Source organism: Castor canadensis, chromosome 1 (genome assembly GCF_047511655.1).
Source record: "Castor canadensis chromosome 1, mCasCan1.hap1v2, whole genome shotgun sequence".
Classification (NCBI taxonomy): Eukaryota; Metazoa; Chordata; class Mammalia; order Rodentia; family Castoridae; genus Castor; species Castor canadensis.
The window spans coordinates 78098041-78117744 of record NC_133386.1 but is presented as its reverse complement, the minus strand read 5'-3'; the positions used below and the strand labels follow the sequence as shown (position 1 = coordinate 78117744).

At 35.2% G+C, this 19704-nt stretch overlaps 1 protein-coding gene across 1 annotated transcript in view; it reads right to left on the bottom strand.

Annotated features, from left to right (window-relative positions):
- The window catches only part of Me1 (malic enzyme 1), a 177720-nt gene that overhangs the window by 106241 nt on the left and 51775 nt on the right, over positions 1-19704 (bottom strand). The window contains exons 4-5 of the mRNA XM_074078882.1: positions 8284-8359; positions 3783-3944 (exon numbers count right to left, since the gene is read on the bottom strand). Coding sequence (XP_073934983.1) covers positions 3783-3944; positions 8284-8359 — 238 coding nt within the window. The remainder of the gene's footprint in view (positions 1-3782; positions 3945-8283; positions 8360-19704) is intronic.

The following is a 19704-nucleotide window of genomic DNA, read 5'->3' as shown; positions in this document are numbered from 1 at the left end:
TGCAAAGTTAAACTATCAACTCTTATACTGTCAGAGCACTTTATATAGCATAGGAACTATACTAGTCTGAATGATCACACTCATAGTCTTAAACTTAATCCTACTTAAATAACATTAAAATTTAGACCTATTTTCCTTTCTGTGTGTTTACTCTTATGTTTTGTGCATTATTTTCATACTCTGGTGATATGGTTCACGAGCATTAAACCATTTTGGATAAAGTCCAAACATTATATACAGTAACCTAGAAACCACAACAGATAGTCACAGGATAGAAGCTAACCATGCCAGAAAAACTAACCATGTGCTCTACGATACAGACTTTGGGTCATGTGGTTATCAGTTAATCTGTGGATTGAGTTCAACCACCCGGGCAACCAATCAACCCTATCTAGGTTTTTGAGCCCCAGTAAGAATTGTGAAATTGGGGTAAACATTGCTATCCTATATTGATACCAGGGGGATAACATATCCGGACTCCACCGACAGAAGAAAAGCTTCACATATGGAATGCTCTGATTTTAATAGAATCTTTTACGTGTAATCACTTTTAGTAAGTTTTGTGAATCCTTCTAGCAAATTGTCAAACATGAAGGGGTTTTTGGAAATGCCGCTGAACTTGCTGTTGATATCAAAATTGAGGGTAGTCTTAGGATTGTGCTCTTAAACTTTGTAGTTGAGCTAACTCGGGGTATAGCTATACTATCTTTTTTTAAAGGAACAATTAATTTACTATTCTTTTAAAATAGGAACTTTAGTTGATCCTTTACTAATATAACTTCCATCATTAAAGTTATATAATATGACTTATAGAAAAAGATAAGGTATAAGCAGATAACAGTAATATAGAGTTAGATACTAAAAATATGTTATAATTGGCAAGTAAATGGTTTGCTAAATGTCTTCAAATACCTTCATCAAAGGATTTAATACAAGTTGAAATTAGTTACAAGTGTGTCTTTTCTTCTAGATTCAGAGTATCTAATTAGCAGAATCTTAAACTGTTTGCTCTGATTATTGCCTAGGCTTCACGTAGGCCTTGACAGAGAATGGGTACCTAATATGGTCTTGATTAAATCATTATAATGAAACTTGAGAAAGATGGCTCAAGCTGAAGACATACTGTAGTGACCTGTCAAAGAGTTAACATTTTATACTCACTTATGTTTTTCCTATACCTACAGAAGTCCATTGGCAGTAAGCAAAATTTCTAGAAATAACAGACACTTTAACATATTTATTTAGATTACCAGATTATGTTTTAATTTAACAGCTTAAAAATTTTTTTTAAATATAGAATATGCTGGACCCAGTTTAAAGGGTAAGAGAAAAAGCTGTATCTACCGCTAGGCTGAGGAAATAGGATATTGGGCAGAAATAGAGTAGATAAAAGCACTGGATATCAAGAGAGGAACACATATTAAAATCAAACAGATTCTGGCTGGGCACAGTGAATCATGCCCATAATCTCAGCTACATGGGAGTCAGAAATTGGAAGGATCACAGTTTGAGGCCAGTCCAGGCAAAAAAAATAAGTGAGACTCCCATCTCAACCACTAAGCTGGGCATGATGGTGCATACCTGTGGTTCCAGCTACACAGGAGGCTATAGGTAGGAGGACTGCATCCAGACAAAAATGTGAGAATCCACTTGAAAAATAACTAAATCAAAAAGGGATCGAGTTGTGGCCCACGTGGCAGAGCACCTGCCTAGCAAGTGCAATACCCAGAATACAAACCCCAGTACTACCAAAACATAAGAATTATAATGTGAAAGTCTCAGCTTCCTGGGCATCATAATATGAGCTGTTCTGCTATGCCACATCTTCCCCACCATGATGGGCTGAAACCTCCTATATCTGAAGCCTTGGTCAAAATCTTGGTCGCAGTTTTTTGAGAGATCTTGAACTGGAAGGATCCAGCTAAATTGCACCAGAATCCCTGGTCTACTTTTTTAAACACAACCCAAGAATTGTATCACCAGGTCATGAACTCAATTCGTGCTTGTGGAGTATTTCTTTGACTAACAAAGATCTTCTAAAGGGGAAGTCAGAATAATCTTATGGAAAAGAATATAACAGCAATTATTGTTGATGGAGATATCTGGAGGTTAATAGTGGAAATTAGACACCAACTAGAACTCTGCAATATAATGGGTTTCATTAAAAAAAGAGATAATGTGAAAAATTTATGACAACTAGTCAACCTGATGACTTCAAAACCTACCCTCATGAAATTATTGCCTCTTACATCTAACACAATGTAAGAGTCCAGTTATACATCCACCCATGTACAACTTTCTTTATGTCCACATTATACTGACCTCTCAAAAAAAGGGCCTAGTTTAAAACTGAATTGCTAAATTTCTACATACCTGTTTCACAACTCTTCACTCCTCTCCAACTTTACCCAGAATTTTCAAGATATACAATAGATATTGTGATTTCTTAAATTTAATTTGATGTCACTGTAACTTATTATAGAAAAAGTTTTATAATACATGAAAAATAGCCAGGGGCACAGTTTTGCATGCATGTAATCCTAGCTACTCAGGAGGCAGAGGTCAGAAGGATCATGATTGGAGGCCAGCCTAGGCCAAAAGTTCATGAGACCCCCATCTCAACCAATAAAAGCTGACTGTGGTGATATACACCTCTCATCTCAGCTATGCAGAAGGCTTAAATAGGAGAATCACAGTTCAGACTAACCCAGGCATTAAAGCTAGACCCTATCTCAAAAATAACTAAAGCTAAAAAAGGCTGGGATCTGGCACAAGTGGTAGAATACCTGCCTAGCAAGCACAAAGACCTTAGTTCAAATTTCAGTACTAAGAGAGAAAGGACGGAAAGAAGGAAGGAAGGGAGGAAGAAAAGGAAGGAGGGAGGGAGGGAGGCACAATTTGGGATAACTATTTAAGTTTAACCATTTTTGAGCCATATCTATTGGTACTGAAAAAGAAAATGCCAAATAATCCAACAAGTTTTTATCAAAATACATCCTTTGAAAAAGTTAAACAAGCATTCAGGTACAGAAAAAGTTAAATATTATAACTTTGTGTGTGTAGGATAAGGAACACAAGAATTATTTAAGTTATTATCTGATTTAATGATTCTAAAATCTTAATGTTAGAGTAAGAAAAGCTAAACTCCAAATAATTTACCTCAAGTTCAATACAGTCTTTCAAAACAAGAAAATTCAAGAATAATTAAATTAGTAAGTCTTATGGGATTAGTTTCTGCATAATATTGAAATAATTTAAAAACAGAAGCTATGATATCTTGAAATAACACATACATTCTATAGAATAATGGATATAAAGTTTCATCAAAGCATCATAAGACATTAAGCAAGCCGATCAAAGATAAACTCATTTACACAGAAGGGAAAAGGAAAACAGAAAGAGTGTTTTTCAGCCAGTGTCAGTGGCACAAACCTATAATCCCAGGTACTCAAGAGTTGGAGGCAGGAGGATTGTGAATTAGAGGACAGTCAGAGCAAAGTTGTCAAGACTCTATCTCAAAAACAAAATAAAAAGGGCCAGGAGGGCATGGCTCAAGTGGTAGAGCATATGTCAGAGCCCTGAATTCAACACACAGTACAAAAAAAAAGTAATTTTCTCATAAAAGTTGAGAGACAGATTAGAGGAGAGAGGGAGAACCAGAAAAAAGTTCATAACACAAAGTTATGAAGTTCATGAAATAACTCACAGAAAAAGTTCAAAATGAAAGAACTGATACCATATTTTAAGGTAGATAGCTGTGTTATATGCTTAAAAATGTTTACCTCATTTTCTGTACCCACGTCCAGAATGACAGGCAGACACTGTTGTGGATTCACTCCTCCACAAGCTGTATAGAGTGCCAGTTTACCCACAGGGATGCCCATTCCATTACAGCCAAGGTCTCCCAAGCCAAGAATGCGCTCTCCATCAGTCACCACAATGGCCTACGAGAAAAAGAAAAGGAATCTACTAATAGATTTTTGCAAACTCTGGGACTCACTTTCTGGTCTCTATTTTTGAAGTTAATGCTCATGTAATAAAATATTAGTGGACTATATTTATAAAATATTTTATGATGCTCATTGTAGAAGGTTGGTGAGAAGAAATATGTATTATAATGTATATAATATCTATGCATTTATATACATATGCTTAAGGAAATTATTGTAAAAATAAGAGAGTGTGCACATAAAAAGTCAAACAAGTTAAAGAGCTTAGTCTTCAATCAAGAGAGGCAAATGGGGAAAGTACAGGGAAATAAGAGAACCAAAGTAAAACTTAGGGCAGCTTCAATACTAGTCACATCTACTTTGAGTGTAATTACAAGTGAGCCCATAGTTAAAAGTTCTGCATAATTTCTGGAGAGACTGAGGTTAGACCTCTACTCTGAAATATTGTGATCTCTGTAACTTCCCATAACCACTTGATAGTGTTCTACTATCTTTGAAACATATCCAGTACATGCTTTATGTATTACCTGATGATCTTCCACTAGACTTAGTGAGTTTTGTTTGGCTTATTTCTTTTTTCTTTTGTTTTCTTTTTTTGGGGGATGGTATTGGGCTTTTAAACACAGTGCCTCCTGATTCCTGCACAAATATTCTACCACAAGAGCCACACCTACAGCCCGTTTTTGCTTTTAATTATTTTTCAGATAGGGTCTCATACTTTGGCCTGAGCCAGTTGTGGACCACTATCCTCCTACCTATTGTCTCCTGTATAGCTGGAACTACAGGCATGTACCACATGCCTGGCTTGTTCTTTGATATAGGTTCTTGCTAACTTGTACCAGAAGGCCCCAAACCATGACTCTCCTACCTCTACCACCCAAGTATCTAGGATTACAGATGCAAGTCACCATGCCTGACCCTACCTGGGTTATTTCTCATTACCTTCAAAAGTTATAAAGAATACACTTTAATCAAGCACAGATTTTAGTCTATAAATTTAATAATTATTAAAATTAATGTATCTAACATTTTATTCTATTATTCATGGCCATTACAGGAATTTAAACAAAAACTAATCTTATGAAAAATAATTTATTAGATATTTTCAAAGTGCTATACTCAAAATACCATGGAATAATGTCACTTATTTGGCCCTGAATAAAGCAGCAAATTTAAGTTTCTGTTTCTTACTTATAAAAAGGGCCTAATAAATGTACTTTTCACAGTTAGGGAATAGCTCAGTATTGCTCACTACTGTACACCAGCATCTAGCTCAGTATTTAGCACACAGTAAACAGTAAGTATTAATCAATTAGATAAATCCATGGTTACATGAAATGAAATCATGATCTAGAAAGACATTCCTATAATACCTGGAACATTTCAAATTCTAAAACAAATTACAGTTACTATTACTATTATCATCAGAAATAATATATATAGCATCATAGCCCTTTAGAAGGCGGAATCCAGAGTACATTGATTCTATTCCTCTTACTTTATAAGTTAGGAAACTGAAGACTAGAGAACTGAAATAATTTCCCTAAGATAGGTTACTTAACTAATATCAAAGAACCAGAACTTGGATGTATTCACTCAATTATAAAGTGGTCTTTTCACAACAATATAATGCAGAATATATTTAAAAACACGCTCTTGAGATATTTGACCTTGACTTCCTGATCGCCTTATTCAGCTCTTGAAAAATTGTTTTAAAAGTAAATACATTTGAGAAGCTGACTAAAATTACTTTTGCATATTCTATATAGCCCATCTTTGCAATTTTTTCCCTAATTGCAATGGGTCTGTATGTCATGCTCTTTTGGAGGAGGAAACCAAAAATATATATTAAAGACATGAATTCTAGAAATACATTTCTTAAATATAATGTAAAACAACTTTTTTACATTTTCCTTATTTTTATTCCCCAAGCTCTTCTTGGATCTACCATTAATATTCATATTATTTAATTATATAAATATATATGGACCTTCACATAGGTTAATACCTATGAGAAATTTTTAAAATCTGTTTTGAGGCATTTGATATGTTAGTTCAGTTGATGCTTTATTACAAATGTATATTTATAGCATTAATTCATAAATATTCCAACATTAAAGAGGTTTTAATAGTGAAAATTATGAGACAAAAATATACCATATAGGCAGTTTATCACTAACTAGTATTTCCGTGATTTTGGTTTTACCTACTTTATCCTCTACTTAAGAAAAAAGCTTTTTTTTTGTTTTCTGTGTAACAATCAAGTCACAATAGTAGGATTAATTTCAATAAGACAATCACAATTCTATCCATGATGGTTGTGTCCCACAAATCAAATCTTTATCCCACTACCATTTAGACATTATCTGAATACAAGTCTTTGGTATGAAATATGGAGGGTTCTCAGGGACATACAGAGGCATTTTGCATATGTCCTGTCCTCATCCCTTCTTTTCACTTCTCAGGGTCTAGCTTTCCCATGTAGCCCAGTGAATGCAGACCCCTTGCTTCTTTTCCTGTTCTCTAGAAACCATTCTAAAATCTGTCCCCAGATGAAGTTTCCTCAAACATCACTTACATAAAGTCATTTCCATGTTTAAAATTTTTCATGTCTAAATCATTCTCATTAAATTTCAAGTCCTTTTACAATACTTCAAGCACCTCTTACTTAAGCAAGTCTTAATTCCAGGACATTTCAATAGCAACACTCAGTTTTAATTATCCTGTTATCTATAAACATACCATTCTCTCCCTAAACTTGATATCACATTCATATGTTCCCTTCTTAGGACACTATGCTCTTTCTTTTCTAATTACAAAAGTTGGGAGGTAAGTTTTAACTTTGCTAGAAAAGTTTTAACTATTCCATCCTTCTCTGAAAGATAGTCTCCTCTGAATGAATAAATGTGGCACTTAATGCTACCACAAAGTTTAATTATATTTAATCTAAAAATTGATGGTCTTTGCTTCATGTATGATTTCAACTACACCATAGAGACCCTATCTTATACTTCAATATTCTAGGATAATCAAGAGTTACCACTACTAAGTGCCTACAATGTGCCAGACACTATGCTAGACTTTTTAATCATTGTAAGTGTAGTTAGGATAAAGAACATCATTGAGGGCCCAATATTAAGAACCCAGAGATAAAGGTAGGCTATTTTTAAAGCTAAAAATGTAGAGATCAGCTAGTTAGAAGACCAAGAAGCAGGGTGACTACATACTGCCTACCTACGATGATTACAGGGTACTAACCTACTATAGAACTAGTACTTCTACTGACTTGCTGATTCTTAAAATCCTCTCTACATTCCTGTTTAAAATGTAAATATTCTTTTTTTGATGATCAGACATTTGTGTTGTATAGACATTTGTGTTTCTTAGAGTAGTTGCTAAGAACAGGATCTATGTACAGTACAACCTAATTGTAGAGGAAAAGTTGAGGGAGCAACTTAGATAGGGAGAGTTTGGAAATAAGTTTGCCTAGCATGAGCCTTAGAAGAGCTGAATTAATCAGTTCTAACTAAGATTGTTCATTAAAGAAATCACACTTGAGAAGTTAGAATTAAAGTGCCTCTTTTTCACTAAAAGACACTGATTTATTCAGCCTTAAGTCTTAAATGATGCCACAAAGCCACTGGGCATTAAAGAAAAAGGGGAGTGAAGCAGGTAACAAGTACATTTTACTCCCTTAGATAAAGAAAATAGCTAAGCAAGGTGTTTCGCAACAGGGGCTCTGAGGACAGCTCCGAGACTTGTGCTCATTTCCCTCATAGCCACACATTACTACAGGTAATCTAAGTGTACCTTCCTTTCCTCGCTAATTGTCACGGCAATTATAAGAGGTAATCCATTGAGTGTTTCAAACAGAAAGCTAACAAGCATCAGATGCTATTATTACCTTTCATTTCATTAGCTCACTCACAGAGGAAAGTCAAATTAGCTACTTAAGGTCACAATGATAAAAGAAAGGAATTAATGGATTTCTTTTGCCTATTTGGATTTCTCTTAAAGGATAATTAAGTACAATACATGCAAAAAAGGAGTTTGTTTAAAGAAATTCAGCTGCTACTGCATGTTTGACATACATATCATCACCTAATATGAAGAAATACTATGAAATTAGAAATAGTAGGGAAACTTAGAAACTAAATATTTCCAGAACAAAATTAACACACTGAAAAAAATAAATGGTATATAAATTAGAAGATATTCAGTGGAAAAGCTAGTGAATGCTCTTATTATCATAAGAGTTGTCAATATGATCTAAACTGTTTTATGGGACAGGAAAGGAAACAAATTGCCTTAATAGAAAAATATTGGAACTTACCTTGATGACATCTTCTGGCCACACATTAAGAATTGAAACAATATGTCCTCGGTCATGAATACTAATAAAGAGACCTCTGGTGGAAACAAAAAACAGTTTTAAATTTACTTCAGACCCATCAAACTATAATGAACATTTACATTTAAAAATTTTATTAATATATCTCTATTTTTATTAAACTAGTAAGAACTACTTCCTTAAATAATGAGGGTTAGGAATCCTATAAGGATAGAAGAAATTATTTCAAACAATATATTGACATTTACTCTAAGTGTATTTTTATCTTAGATATTTTGAAATATTTTCATTAAAGTATTCACTATTTTCATATGGAGAGAATTTAAGAGCATTATGAATTCCACTCAGTCTTTAACTAAATAATATATGTAAAAGTACTGTGAAAAACAACCTAAAGAACACAAAGTCCACTTATTACATTTCCACAGTGTAAAGATGAAAACTTTTGTTAGAAATAGCTAGTGCAAGCTAAAATGCCAAATAATGCATGTTCTCACTCATTTGTGGAGCCAAGAGCTAAAATGATGTTGACAACGATGATGTTGTTGTTGATGATGGGACATGAATGTTTATGGGGACTATCTGCGGGTATCAGCAGGAGGGAGGAAGAGGTAAGGAGATGATACTGAGGGGTGAAGATGATGCTACACACATACATATGAAGACAGCGTAATGAAACCCACCAAACACTGAAAAGAGACTTGAGGAGGCAGAATGGAAATATAATGGAGGGGTGAGTTTGTTCAAAGTACACTGTATATGTGTATGGAATTATCACAATGACATCCCGATGTTATTAATGTATGATAATTTAAAAACTAAATCTAAAAAATTTTAAAGAATTACTAAAAGAGATTTACTGGGGGTAGCAGAATGGCTAATGCAACTGACTAATGTTGAACAGTTCTTTCATGTGGAGTTGACTTGATTTTTTGTTGGGAACTCTAATTGCCATTTTGAACTCTGTTATTTATACTCAACTGAATTCTTTAACACTACCTTCCCACTCCATTTCCTATGAAAGCTTACCAAGTAACTTTACAAATATATTAAAATTTTTAAAAAATTAAATGCTGTATCTTCATGTAAAAGTTTTGCTTTAGTATTTTTACAACTCAAAACAGAGAACCACATACAAAAAAAAGGACAGTTTAATGAATTTTTGTAAGTTTAATGAGTTGTTACAAGGTTAATGAATTGTTGTACATCATCAACCCAGAAACCATGCACATTTTCCAGAAATCAGAAATTCTTCCCCGGGGCTGGCAGAGTGACTCAAGTAGTAAAATGCCTGCCTAACAAGCTTGAGGCCCTGAGTTCTAACCCCAATACTGCCACAAAAAAGAAAAAGAAACTCTTCCCCCTAAGAGTCTCCTGACGTCTATGTCGTTGTTTATTTTACAGTTAGCTATAGCTTTGTACACAAATCATAAAACTATCCCTAAATACTAATGTTTAATTTGTCTGGTTGAGTTACCCACAATCTAGCTCTTGCTGATAACATCCATGTGGTATAGAGAAGCATGTTAATCTTTCTTCCCCTGTATTTTTTGTTTACTTGGGGTTTTTTTGTTTTGTTTTGGTTTGGTTTTTTTTTTTTTTTTTTGAAAACTGGTAACTTGATGTGAAGAATTAATCAGAGTCCTATATTCCTGTTCAATTTTTTGGTTAAGACACTTCATGGATTATTGTTACCAAAAGAGAGTAACTTACATTTCTTTTTGTGATATTAGCTGCCAAAGATGCTTAATGTTCAAATTCACTAATTCATTAGGAATTACAAAATGGTACTATTCTAATCCTATCACTTATTTACTGGAAATTTCTCCCCTATGGTTTTTTTATTTTTGTTTTTGCAGGGCTGGGGATTGAACCCAGGGCCTTATACATGTTACAACCTGTTAGGTAAGAGGTCTACCATTAGCCCCAGCCCCATCCACTGGAAATTTCTTTAAAGAAAAATTTTACCACATGTACTATTTAATTGTCCAATGACATGGCTGACACAGGGAAAAGGGAAATGTTTGATCTCTTTCCTAATCAATTTTTAAAATAAAGACTAGCCTACTGGATTTTGAGTTTTCATTTAGCTGTTATGCTATTGTTGGCAACGGTGTTTAATGAACTCCCTCTACACTCATGTGTCCTGACATGGATTCTTTCTAGTGGGATACAAAGAATTTGGAAGTCTTCAGATCACAGACTGCCCCTAGCTCCATTAACATTTTTGGTGAACCAGCCAAGAGTTAAAAAGGTAAAATGCTATGTTTATTGATTTGTTTCCTTCTAAGCCATTCCTTCCTGTTCTCTGATCCTGTGCCCCTTATGCATCAGCACCTCACCCACAGCATGCTGCTGGGAGATGCTGGGATGTGCTTTATCAGCCCAGCCCCATGTGGCACCAGGCATGTGGGGCCTATGTGCACCCATAAGGTGCTGTGGCTGCATCCTGATAGACACTCAAAAGGGGCAGAATTACAGGGGTGGCCAGTGCCACAGGGCACAAGTTCTCCATCTGGCCCAGGTGGAGAGGGCAATAAGGACTGCCTATGAGTCCTTAAGTTATCATCCTTGGTAATCCCTGCCTCTTTGTTGAGGCTGCCAGTTGTCTGCACCTGTCCGCTGCCCCTTCTTTCTGCTCTCTTTCTTACTCCCGGGCCCAGGAAGCATGCTGGCAATGGCAGGCCCTTAGCCATGGTGGCCTTTGCTGGAGAGTGAGAGGGCATGCCCCACCCAACCAGCTTCATACCTTGTTCTAAAGTGAGAACAATGGAGTCAGATTTTAAGACTAAAATATTTACTAAGAAACTCTTAGCTTTGGATTCTTTTGGCCATGGGGTGGTTTTCTGAATTTGGGTCATTGTCCTGTTAAGAGAGACATTGAGTAATTTACTGGCTCCTGCTCTGATTGATGTAAAATTTCTGTTTAAAATTCCTAGCTCTTGCTCTGCTTAGGTCCTCGGTTTGGGTTTTTTTTTTTTTTTTTTTTAATTCACTTGTAAAAGCTTTCCTGCTCCAAACATAGTTGTGTAAGATGTGGATTACTGTTGGGTAAAAAGTGAATTAGGCTTTAAAGTAGTGGCTAACTAGAATTTCCTGTGATGACTGCTGGGCTCTGGCTACCTAATCTTAAATAGAGATTAGTGGGGTTGGAAAGGTGAACTGGAGTGATTCCTTCCTATGGTTTCCATTTACCTGCTGTCTATCAAAGGAAATGGGACACACCTGTGCTGTATCTGGTCCCACCTATCAATGCCAGCTTGGGAGCTTCAGCTCAGAGGCTGGGAGACTTGAAGTACCCGCCTGGGCAGCCAGAAGCACCATCAGCAGCAGCACCGAGGAATGCCTGGGAGCCAGCCCTGCCTCTCAGCGTGGGCCCAGAAGCCCATCTCTCAATGGAGGCCTAAATGCCCTGCCTAGCCAGCCTATGCAACTTGCTGCTGCCCAGTACCTCAGGCCGTACAGCTAGCTGTTTGTTGCTATAAATGTACTTAAATTCTCTAAGTAAAAGACATGCAATTTAATTAAGAATTGGACACTGGTCACCTATGAAGTATATCTGTAATAAAAAATATTGTAACAATAGTTAAAATTCATTTACTCTAAAGGCAAAATTAAAAGGGGATTTATTCTATTAATAGGATGTCACTTTTTTTACATTAGAATACAAGTTTTAAATATATCTTGAGATAAGGAGAAAGTAATGGTACTAATTATTAGTTTTGTGTTGTATTTTCCTTATAAAACTTTAACTGTTCTCTGTTGATATTTTGCAAAGTAAAACATAAATAACATGTTTGTTGTTTTTTTAAATGCCCCATTACCTACAGAGAAAAATTAGGCTTACTTACAGCCAAGAGGTTAAAAAAATGGGTCTTTAACTGTGGGTATTTTAAATAGCCAATTTTATTTGGTCTTTTCATTACCATGCCTAACTCATGCACACCTGTCTCTCAGGGGGAAATGTCTTTTATTCCTATAACAGATTGCTATTTTGAGCCTGTTTGTTGCATGTAACATGTCTTTGTGGTCCATTTGAGAGACCCCTTGGAGAGACTATGTGGTCACAGGGAATACTGTCACCATGATGGAGCCACCACGTGTACAGCACCATTCTGCCATCCTCTAGAAAAATTATAACTAACTTGTGATTAACATTCTATAAATTAATATAGTCTTTATACATGTTGTTTAATCTGTGAAAGATAGGCCAAGAATAGAGTATCTGTGTTAAAGATCTGTCATAAATTACTTAGGAATCTAGCTGACTAATCTTCTAAAAATAATGACAAAGAAGTGGTTTAAGAGTACACTCTGAATTAATGTGATTGTTTGGTGTGTCATTGTGTGTGTTTTCTGTATGTCTTTGTCTCCCACTTAATTTTTACTTTTTTGAGCACATTATGCATGCTTATATTCTTTGGCATGCCTAGATTATAACATCTGTGTGTCTATGTGTGCAGATGTCTTTAAGATGGTTCCTAAACTACTTTTATAAAATTAATGTGTACAACTGTCTCAAAAGTTTTCTAAGGTTCTAATCCCAACCAGGCCTGTTCTCTGCTTTAGGAGAAAAAAAAATTATAAACAATAATCTCAATCTGTTTCATTGTATCATGAGTGTGATTTACATTTAACTCTTCTATAATTAGGTTAATTGACCCATGTGTTCTTGTGGATTGCTATTGTTAAAAGTATAGTTTAATTTTCTTCCTAAGTCTTTTAAAGTATAAGGTTACAAGGAGTTTTATTTAAAACAGTGTTATTTAAATTCGGGGATCTATGCAAACTAAGGTCTTAAGGTTTATAAGTTTACATGTATGATTGGGTTGGTTACAGTTTATAAAGTTTGCCTAGAAAGTTTTCTGAGGTCAAAATTTAAGGTACTAATGTGTGTTTAAAAATGCATTTTTGATTTATCAAAAATCTGTCGTGGATTTTTGGTGCTATAGGCTGATATAAAATTTTACCATAACCAAACAAAAGTTCACCCTCCAGATGAGATAGTGGGGTTTATTTCCTCTCAATATCCAAGCTTTGACTCTCAGTCATTGGGTTTACTAATTTTATTCTTACTCCCTGCTTACTCCCTTATCTCGGTTTCTCTATTTAACCATTTGAGACATTAATCTTGTTGTTTTATTATTATCTTTTTTAAAAAATAAACTTGTTTCCCTTTTCTTCTCAGTTTACAAGCTGACTACAACCCCATGGCCCAATGTAAAAACTGACCATGAACAATGGGTTTGTATGAACCAAGCTTACCTTGGTGTGATTTGGATTCTGTACTGGTTACAAAAGTTCATATTAAGATGTTTCCCCTTTACCAATCGATAGATTATCCTCCTTTATATTGTATCTTATCATTTTACACATTGTTTTTGGTATCAGCCTCTTTGATCAGCGTATAATAGTTCTGATGTTTTAATAGTTGGTTTGGCATTCAGGATCAGCATCCCATTTAGGAAACCTCATGCAGGGGTGCAAGAGACTGGCCCTTTGGAGAATGGTAGGAAGTTGGGAATCCGACATCTGCAGGAAGACTTTTTAGGCAAGCCAGGTCAAGAGGACCTGCAAACCGAGACTTCCAAGACATAAGAGGGACATCCAGAAGGTCTTGGAATTGATCTCGCTCTCTAACAGAGGGCAACTTTCCTCCTTCCCTTTTCCTCTGTCTCTCTTTCTCTCCACCAGCCAGCATAGGGAACTCCATTCAAGAGCCTTCCTGCGAGGGTGTAGGGGTGAATGCATTCTCTCCCTCCCCTTTCCTCCTCTCTTTCCAGCATAGAGGAAGCCAACATATTCACTTGGCTATATCATTAAGTACTGGGAGATGCTTTGATCCTGCTAACCAAAAATAAGATGACTAGTTCTCTTCATAGCCCATTTAAGATTATTTACTACTTTTACATCCTGCTTAAATTAGTCTCTTGCCTGACACAAAAACTCTAAAGTATTTTTCTGATAATACTAAAGAAACTAAATTTAACTAAGTAAAAATTCATTTAAATGGTTCTAATACTCCTAGTGTCTTACACATATATCTAAATGTCATAAAATCATTTACAGAGTCAGAAGTGTATATATGTAACAGTTATAGTTCTTTTATGTAAGGTACCTTCTATCTAATAAGGTCTTCAACATTTTTGCTCTTTATGACAAATGCTAAAAGTGGGACAAACTCTAACTTTCTGGACTTCCCAGGGGAAGCCATTCCCACACCAAGGGACAAAACTGCCAAATTGGCAAAATCTTCAGAGAAACAGTTTAAGAGGATGTGACCCCCAAGCAGTCAGCGTCCCCAGCTTCCCAACTTCTTAGAGGAACAACTGACATTTGGCCACCCAAGACAGTTCAAAAGGACTGCACAAATCTGGACTTCTCCAGATGCAGGCGGAGTCAATTATGCCACACCTCTAAAAGTAATCAAAGCCAAGAAAATTTTTAAAAGGGGGCTCTTGAGCATGTGCTCTAATATTTAAGCCTTCTAGGCTTTTGGCAAAAGGAAAACTCTTGTCTTTGGCCAAAGCCTTCTGTTTAAGCAAAGGCAATATAACTTTCAATGGTATCTAACTTCTGTTTAGGGATGCTGTGAATCTTCTTTCTGTATAGAACTGACTCACTGAGGTTTACTTTCTAATTGGACTAACACCTGCCCCCGGGTACACCTGGCCCCTAATGTAGTCAGGCCATAACTGCCCACTACAGTGACAGTCCAAAATACATGGCCATCTAAGAGTTAAAAATAGCTACAGATCAGTGACAGTCCAAAATACAGGGCCATCTAAGAGTTAAAAATAGCTACAGATATAAACACCTATAGGTAAAATAACCATAAGATTCTCTGTCACTTTTCTAAATGAAAAGTTAGATTCTTTATCCTTCCTGCTACACCTGGCAGAGCCACTTCTGATGCTCCTATCATTGTAAATGCTCAGGTCACCTCTTTGAAACCAGATGTATGTCTTCCAGAATGAAAGCCTTTTGGACCCAAATCATGAGGTAAGGCTATCAATCTCTACAAACAAATGAGATCTACTGGAGCAACCCAGATCTCCATGAGGAACCTTAATTGTAATAGACAATAATTCAGACACCTTGTGTCTAAATGAGTCCCAAAGGAAAGAAACAGAACAAACAATTTCCCCTTATAGGTAGGGTCTGCTGCCCCTTGTCAGCTCTAGGTAGATACTGAAGATGGACCACCCTCCTTCAGCAACCCCAAATCAAGAATTTTTTGGAATGTTGTCTTTCAGGGGGAATTTGATGAAGGCTAAATAAGGGAAAGTCAGGACTCATAGAAAAATTACATCTTACTACCCTCACCTGGCAGGGAACCGCTCATCCCCTCCCCAATCATTAATTACTGGGTGGGAATCTCCTTGTTCTCCCCTTTCCATAGGTTATCGTAGTTTTTAAAAGCACCTGAAGAACAGAAACACACTCTCTCAGCTTCCACCTGGGCCCCCGCATGCTTCCCTTTGCATTTTTCTTCCTTTTTAATAAACTCCCTTTACATCCACATATCCTGCCATGGGATCTTTCTGGTGAGATACAAAGAATTTGGAAGTCTTCTGATCACAGACTGTACCAATGCCATTAACAGTTTTTTGTTTTGGGATCAATATTAACTAATGGATTTAAATATATATTTGATGTGTTTCAACACATTTCATCTATTTTCCTTACTGATACTCAAATTGTCCCATTTTATCAAGTGGAAGATATTTATTGTGGTTTTGATAGCTTCCTTACTTTCTGCTATAGTAAAATATTCCAGGTTGATTTTGAAAGTGTTCTGTCCCTGCCTGAAATAAGGCATTTCTCTAAGGTAACCAAGGTTTCTCTTAGTAGGAAGGTTTTTTTCTCCTTCAAGACCACATCTAAATAATAGGGATGTCTACTATTACTAGTTGGCTATGGTGGTGTTATGGAAAAAATTACAAAATGTTGATAAGATTCACTTCCTATTTATTCCCAAATTGACACTCATCCCTCACCAAGTTTACCACTATGACTTCCTAGAAAATTCTACTTACCACTTTCCAAGAGGACCATTTTATACCTCTCTGCTCCCACCTCTCATATCTATCCCCCTGTCACTGTCAGTTAAAAACTCAATATTGAATTATAAACAGAAATGATGCAATATGATGAAAACTACTTCATCCTTCTAAAATTCCACTAACTTATCAGTATCCTTTTTTATATCCTCTCCCTTCCACCCTGTTGTTAGAGAAGATATTTCTCTACCATTGTTATGAACATTTTCTTACTTATGCTCAAAATCCTGCCCCATCTTGGCCTTTCAAAGACTTCACTCCTACAAGTATACCATCTGTATGCTGTACCACTTCTTTTTCTACTGGATAGATTATATAGGCACAAAAACCTATCCTCATATTACCTATATCTTTAAAAGACTGCATTTTGTCCCCCATTCTTATCTCCTTCATAGCAAAGCCCCCCAAAAGATTTTCATATTCTTATGGTCTCTTTTTTATTCTTCCTATTCTTTTCAATCTATCAATAAGGCTTCTCTCTCACTTCTCCACAGACAACTCTTACTTTGCAAAGACACTGATAACTTACAGCTGAGTACCAGCAAAGGGCAGTTCTCAACTGGGACTTCTCAAATGTGTTTGGCATTGTTAATTTTGTCCCTTTTTGAAACACTTCACTTTCTAGCCTCTGTGATACATGTGCCTGAAATTCCTCCTGAGCACATATGCTCCTTCTCAGGGTCCTTTGCTACCTCTTCCTCCTCTACTAGTCACATTAATGTTGTATAATCACCTCTCTTCTTCATTTATATTCTCTATTGGAGTATCTCAATCCATCTTCTGGCCTTAAATATCAAGCTTATAATGATGATTCCCAAACTTCAACCTAGCCCTCTCCCTTGAACTCTAAGCCATAAATTTAACTATCTACATAATTCTTTCTCATCATCCAGGCCTCAAAACTTTAATTCCTTAAACAGGACTTCTCTGATAATAGTAGTCAAAGCACCTCCACCCCAATACTTTTATAATCTTCATAATATTCATATAAATATTTAAAATTATATTATTTAGTTATTTATATGTTTATTTTCAGTCTCTCCCTTGGCACCACTCCCTAGTGCACATACATAGAGAATGCAATAAGCTCCTTAAATCTACTCTAGTCATATTTGTAACCCCAAGCCTCCTAAGGGTTCATGCACATAAGATGTATCCAATGGTAAGTAATGAAAAAATAAGGCTTTTAGAACCAAAATCTGTAAGTCACTGCAAACACAAAAAAAAATCCAGCCTGACATTAACACATTAAGGAGTCAAAAATTATAACAGTAAGTGATACACAGAGTACTGATGATTGTCTGATTCAATAAGCATTAAGTTGCACTAAATTATATCCTTTTATTTTCTTACTGTTTCAAATGAATTTATTCTATTTCTTCAAAATGATGATAAATTCTTTCTAAGTTATGTATTTGTTGATCCCTGTCAAAGTCAAATTGACTCTACATAATCAACAGGCTCTCAATAAACAAATGCAAAATTTAAAGGAACTATTTGGAACTTTTTTTTAATGTAAGTGGTGTTTTAATAATGACAATAATACAATGGTTACAGGAAACAATACAAAGTTAAAAGTAGTCTATTATTAAACTTATTAGAAGGAAGAATAAAAAGTTTAAAATTTTCATGATAGATACCCAGTATTATATGATAGATACCTAGATACATATATGTATAATGTAAAATGTGGGCTGGAGGTATAGGTCACAGGGTAGAGCACCTGCCTAGCAAGTGCAAGGTCCTGAATTCAAACCCTAGTACTGCCAAAAAAATGTAATTCTAAAGTTATATTGTTGGTAGTAAGTTTTATTATAGAATTAAAAAATTAGTTTTCCTAACATGACTAAGAATTCATGCCACAAATTTTTAGGCATAGTCTGGAAGTGGAAATTCTGTTGAATTCTTTAGGATATTGTTACCATTATACTGTTAAATAATATCTTTTAGAAACTTGTCAGTTATCCAAGGTTTTGCAAGTAACACTGGTATCAGGACACAGAATCATTTTTTAATGAGGGACAACGAATGATACCAAAATTAACATCAATTTAATGTTAAGACTTATTATACACAGATCTGTATTCAGCTTCTGTGAAGAGCCATTTGGCCACCTATAATTTCTTGGTATAAAAAGAGATACATTCAGGGCAAAAATGCTTACTCTTCAAAACAGCTCAATAAATCAAAGATCTGTAATATCCCACCAAAGCTAAGTATTTTGAAAGTAATACTTTCTGGAATATCTCCATGATTAGAAAGCTAATGAGATATGCAAGTGTTTTGGAATAAAAATATGGCTCACACATTCTGGTACAGAGTTGGTTATGAAACAATAATCCTCAACACATACACATACATACACAGAGTTACAAAATGAAAATTGAGACATTTTAGTCATCAATGACATTTTTAAATTAACGAAATTACACTGCACAACATTTTCTACTTCTCATTCTTGTTGATCAATTTGTTCTGAGTATTTACTTTTTTTTTCAAAGCATGTTACATAGACCAATTGGAAATACTCATATTTTTGTATTTATTTCATGTTAGAACTAAGACAATGTCAAGATGTGGATCATTTTCAATATACATAGTTTGAACTTTTCTCATAACCTGTAACATACTGTGTATATTTCACTCAAAGCAGATTTGGAAAATAAGATAATGTTTTTATTTCTCCATACTATCTCAGATAATATCCCCAATGAATTATATATCAAATTGAATTCATTTTATAACATGTAACTGTGTGTTATAACCAGAATTGTGTTTCTTTTGAAAATGGATTTATAAGTCTGCTACTGGGTCAACAAAAGAGGCAACAATCTGCATTTTTCTTTAATAATCCTCTCTTCTACCAGAGAAACTAATTTTACTATATTTTGAAGTAAGAAAATATGTTATGCCTCATATTTTTCACAAAATGTGGGCATGAATTACTTAAGCCTGGGAGTTAACAACAGTTAGTTATACCAACAATTCAGTTTGATGCAAAAAGCAGTAGAGATAATCTAGACTTAAGATGGTTTGTGGGTCAACCAAAATGTACAGGAGACACTGAAGAAATTCCAAGACAACAAAAATAGAGAATTTGAAAAAGCAAAACAAGAAATAAAGGAAACCATAGAAGCACTGTATAAACACCAAAGTGAAACAGAGAACACGATTAATAAACAGATAAATAAACTCAGGACAAAAACAGACATCATTAAAGAGGAAACACTTCAGGATATGGAAACAGAATTGCAAAACAAAACGGAAGGCAAATCCAGCAGAATAGAACAAACAGAAGACAGAATCTCAGAACTCGAAGATGAAATGGTAATTTAAAAAA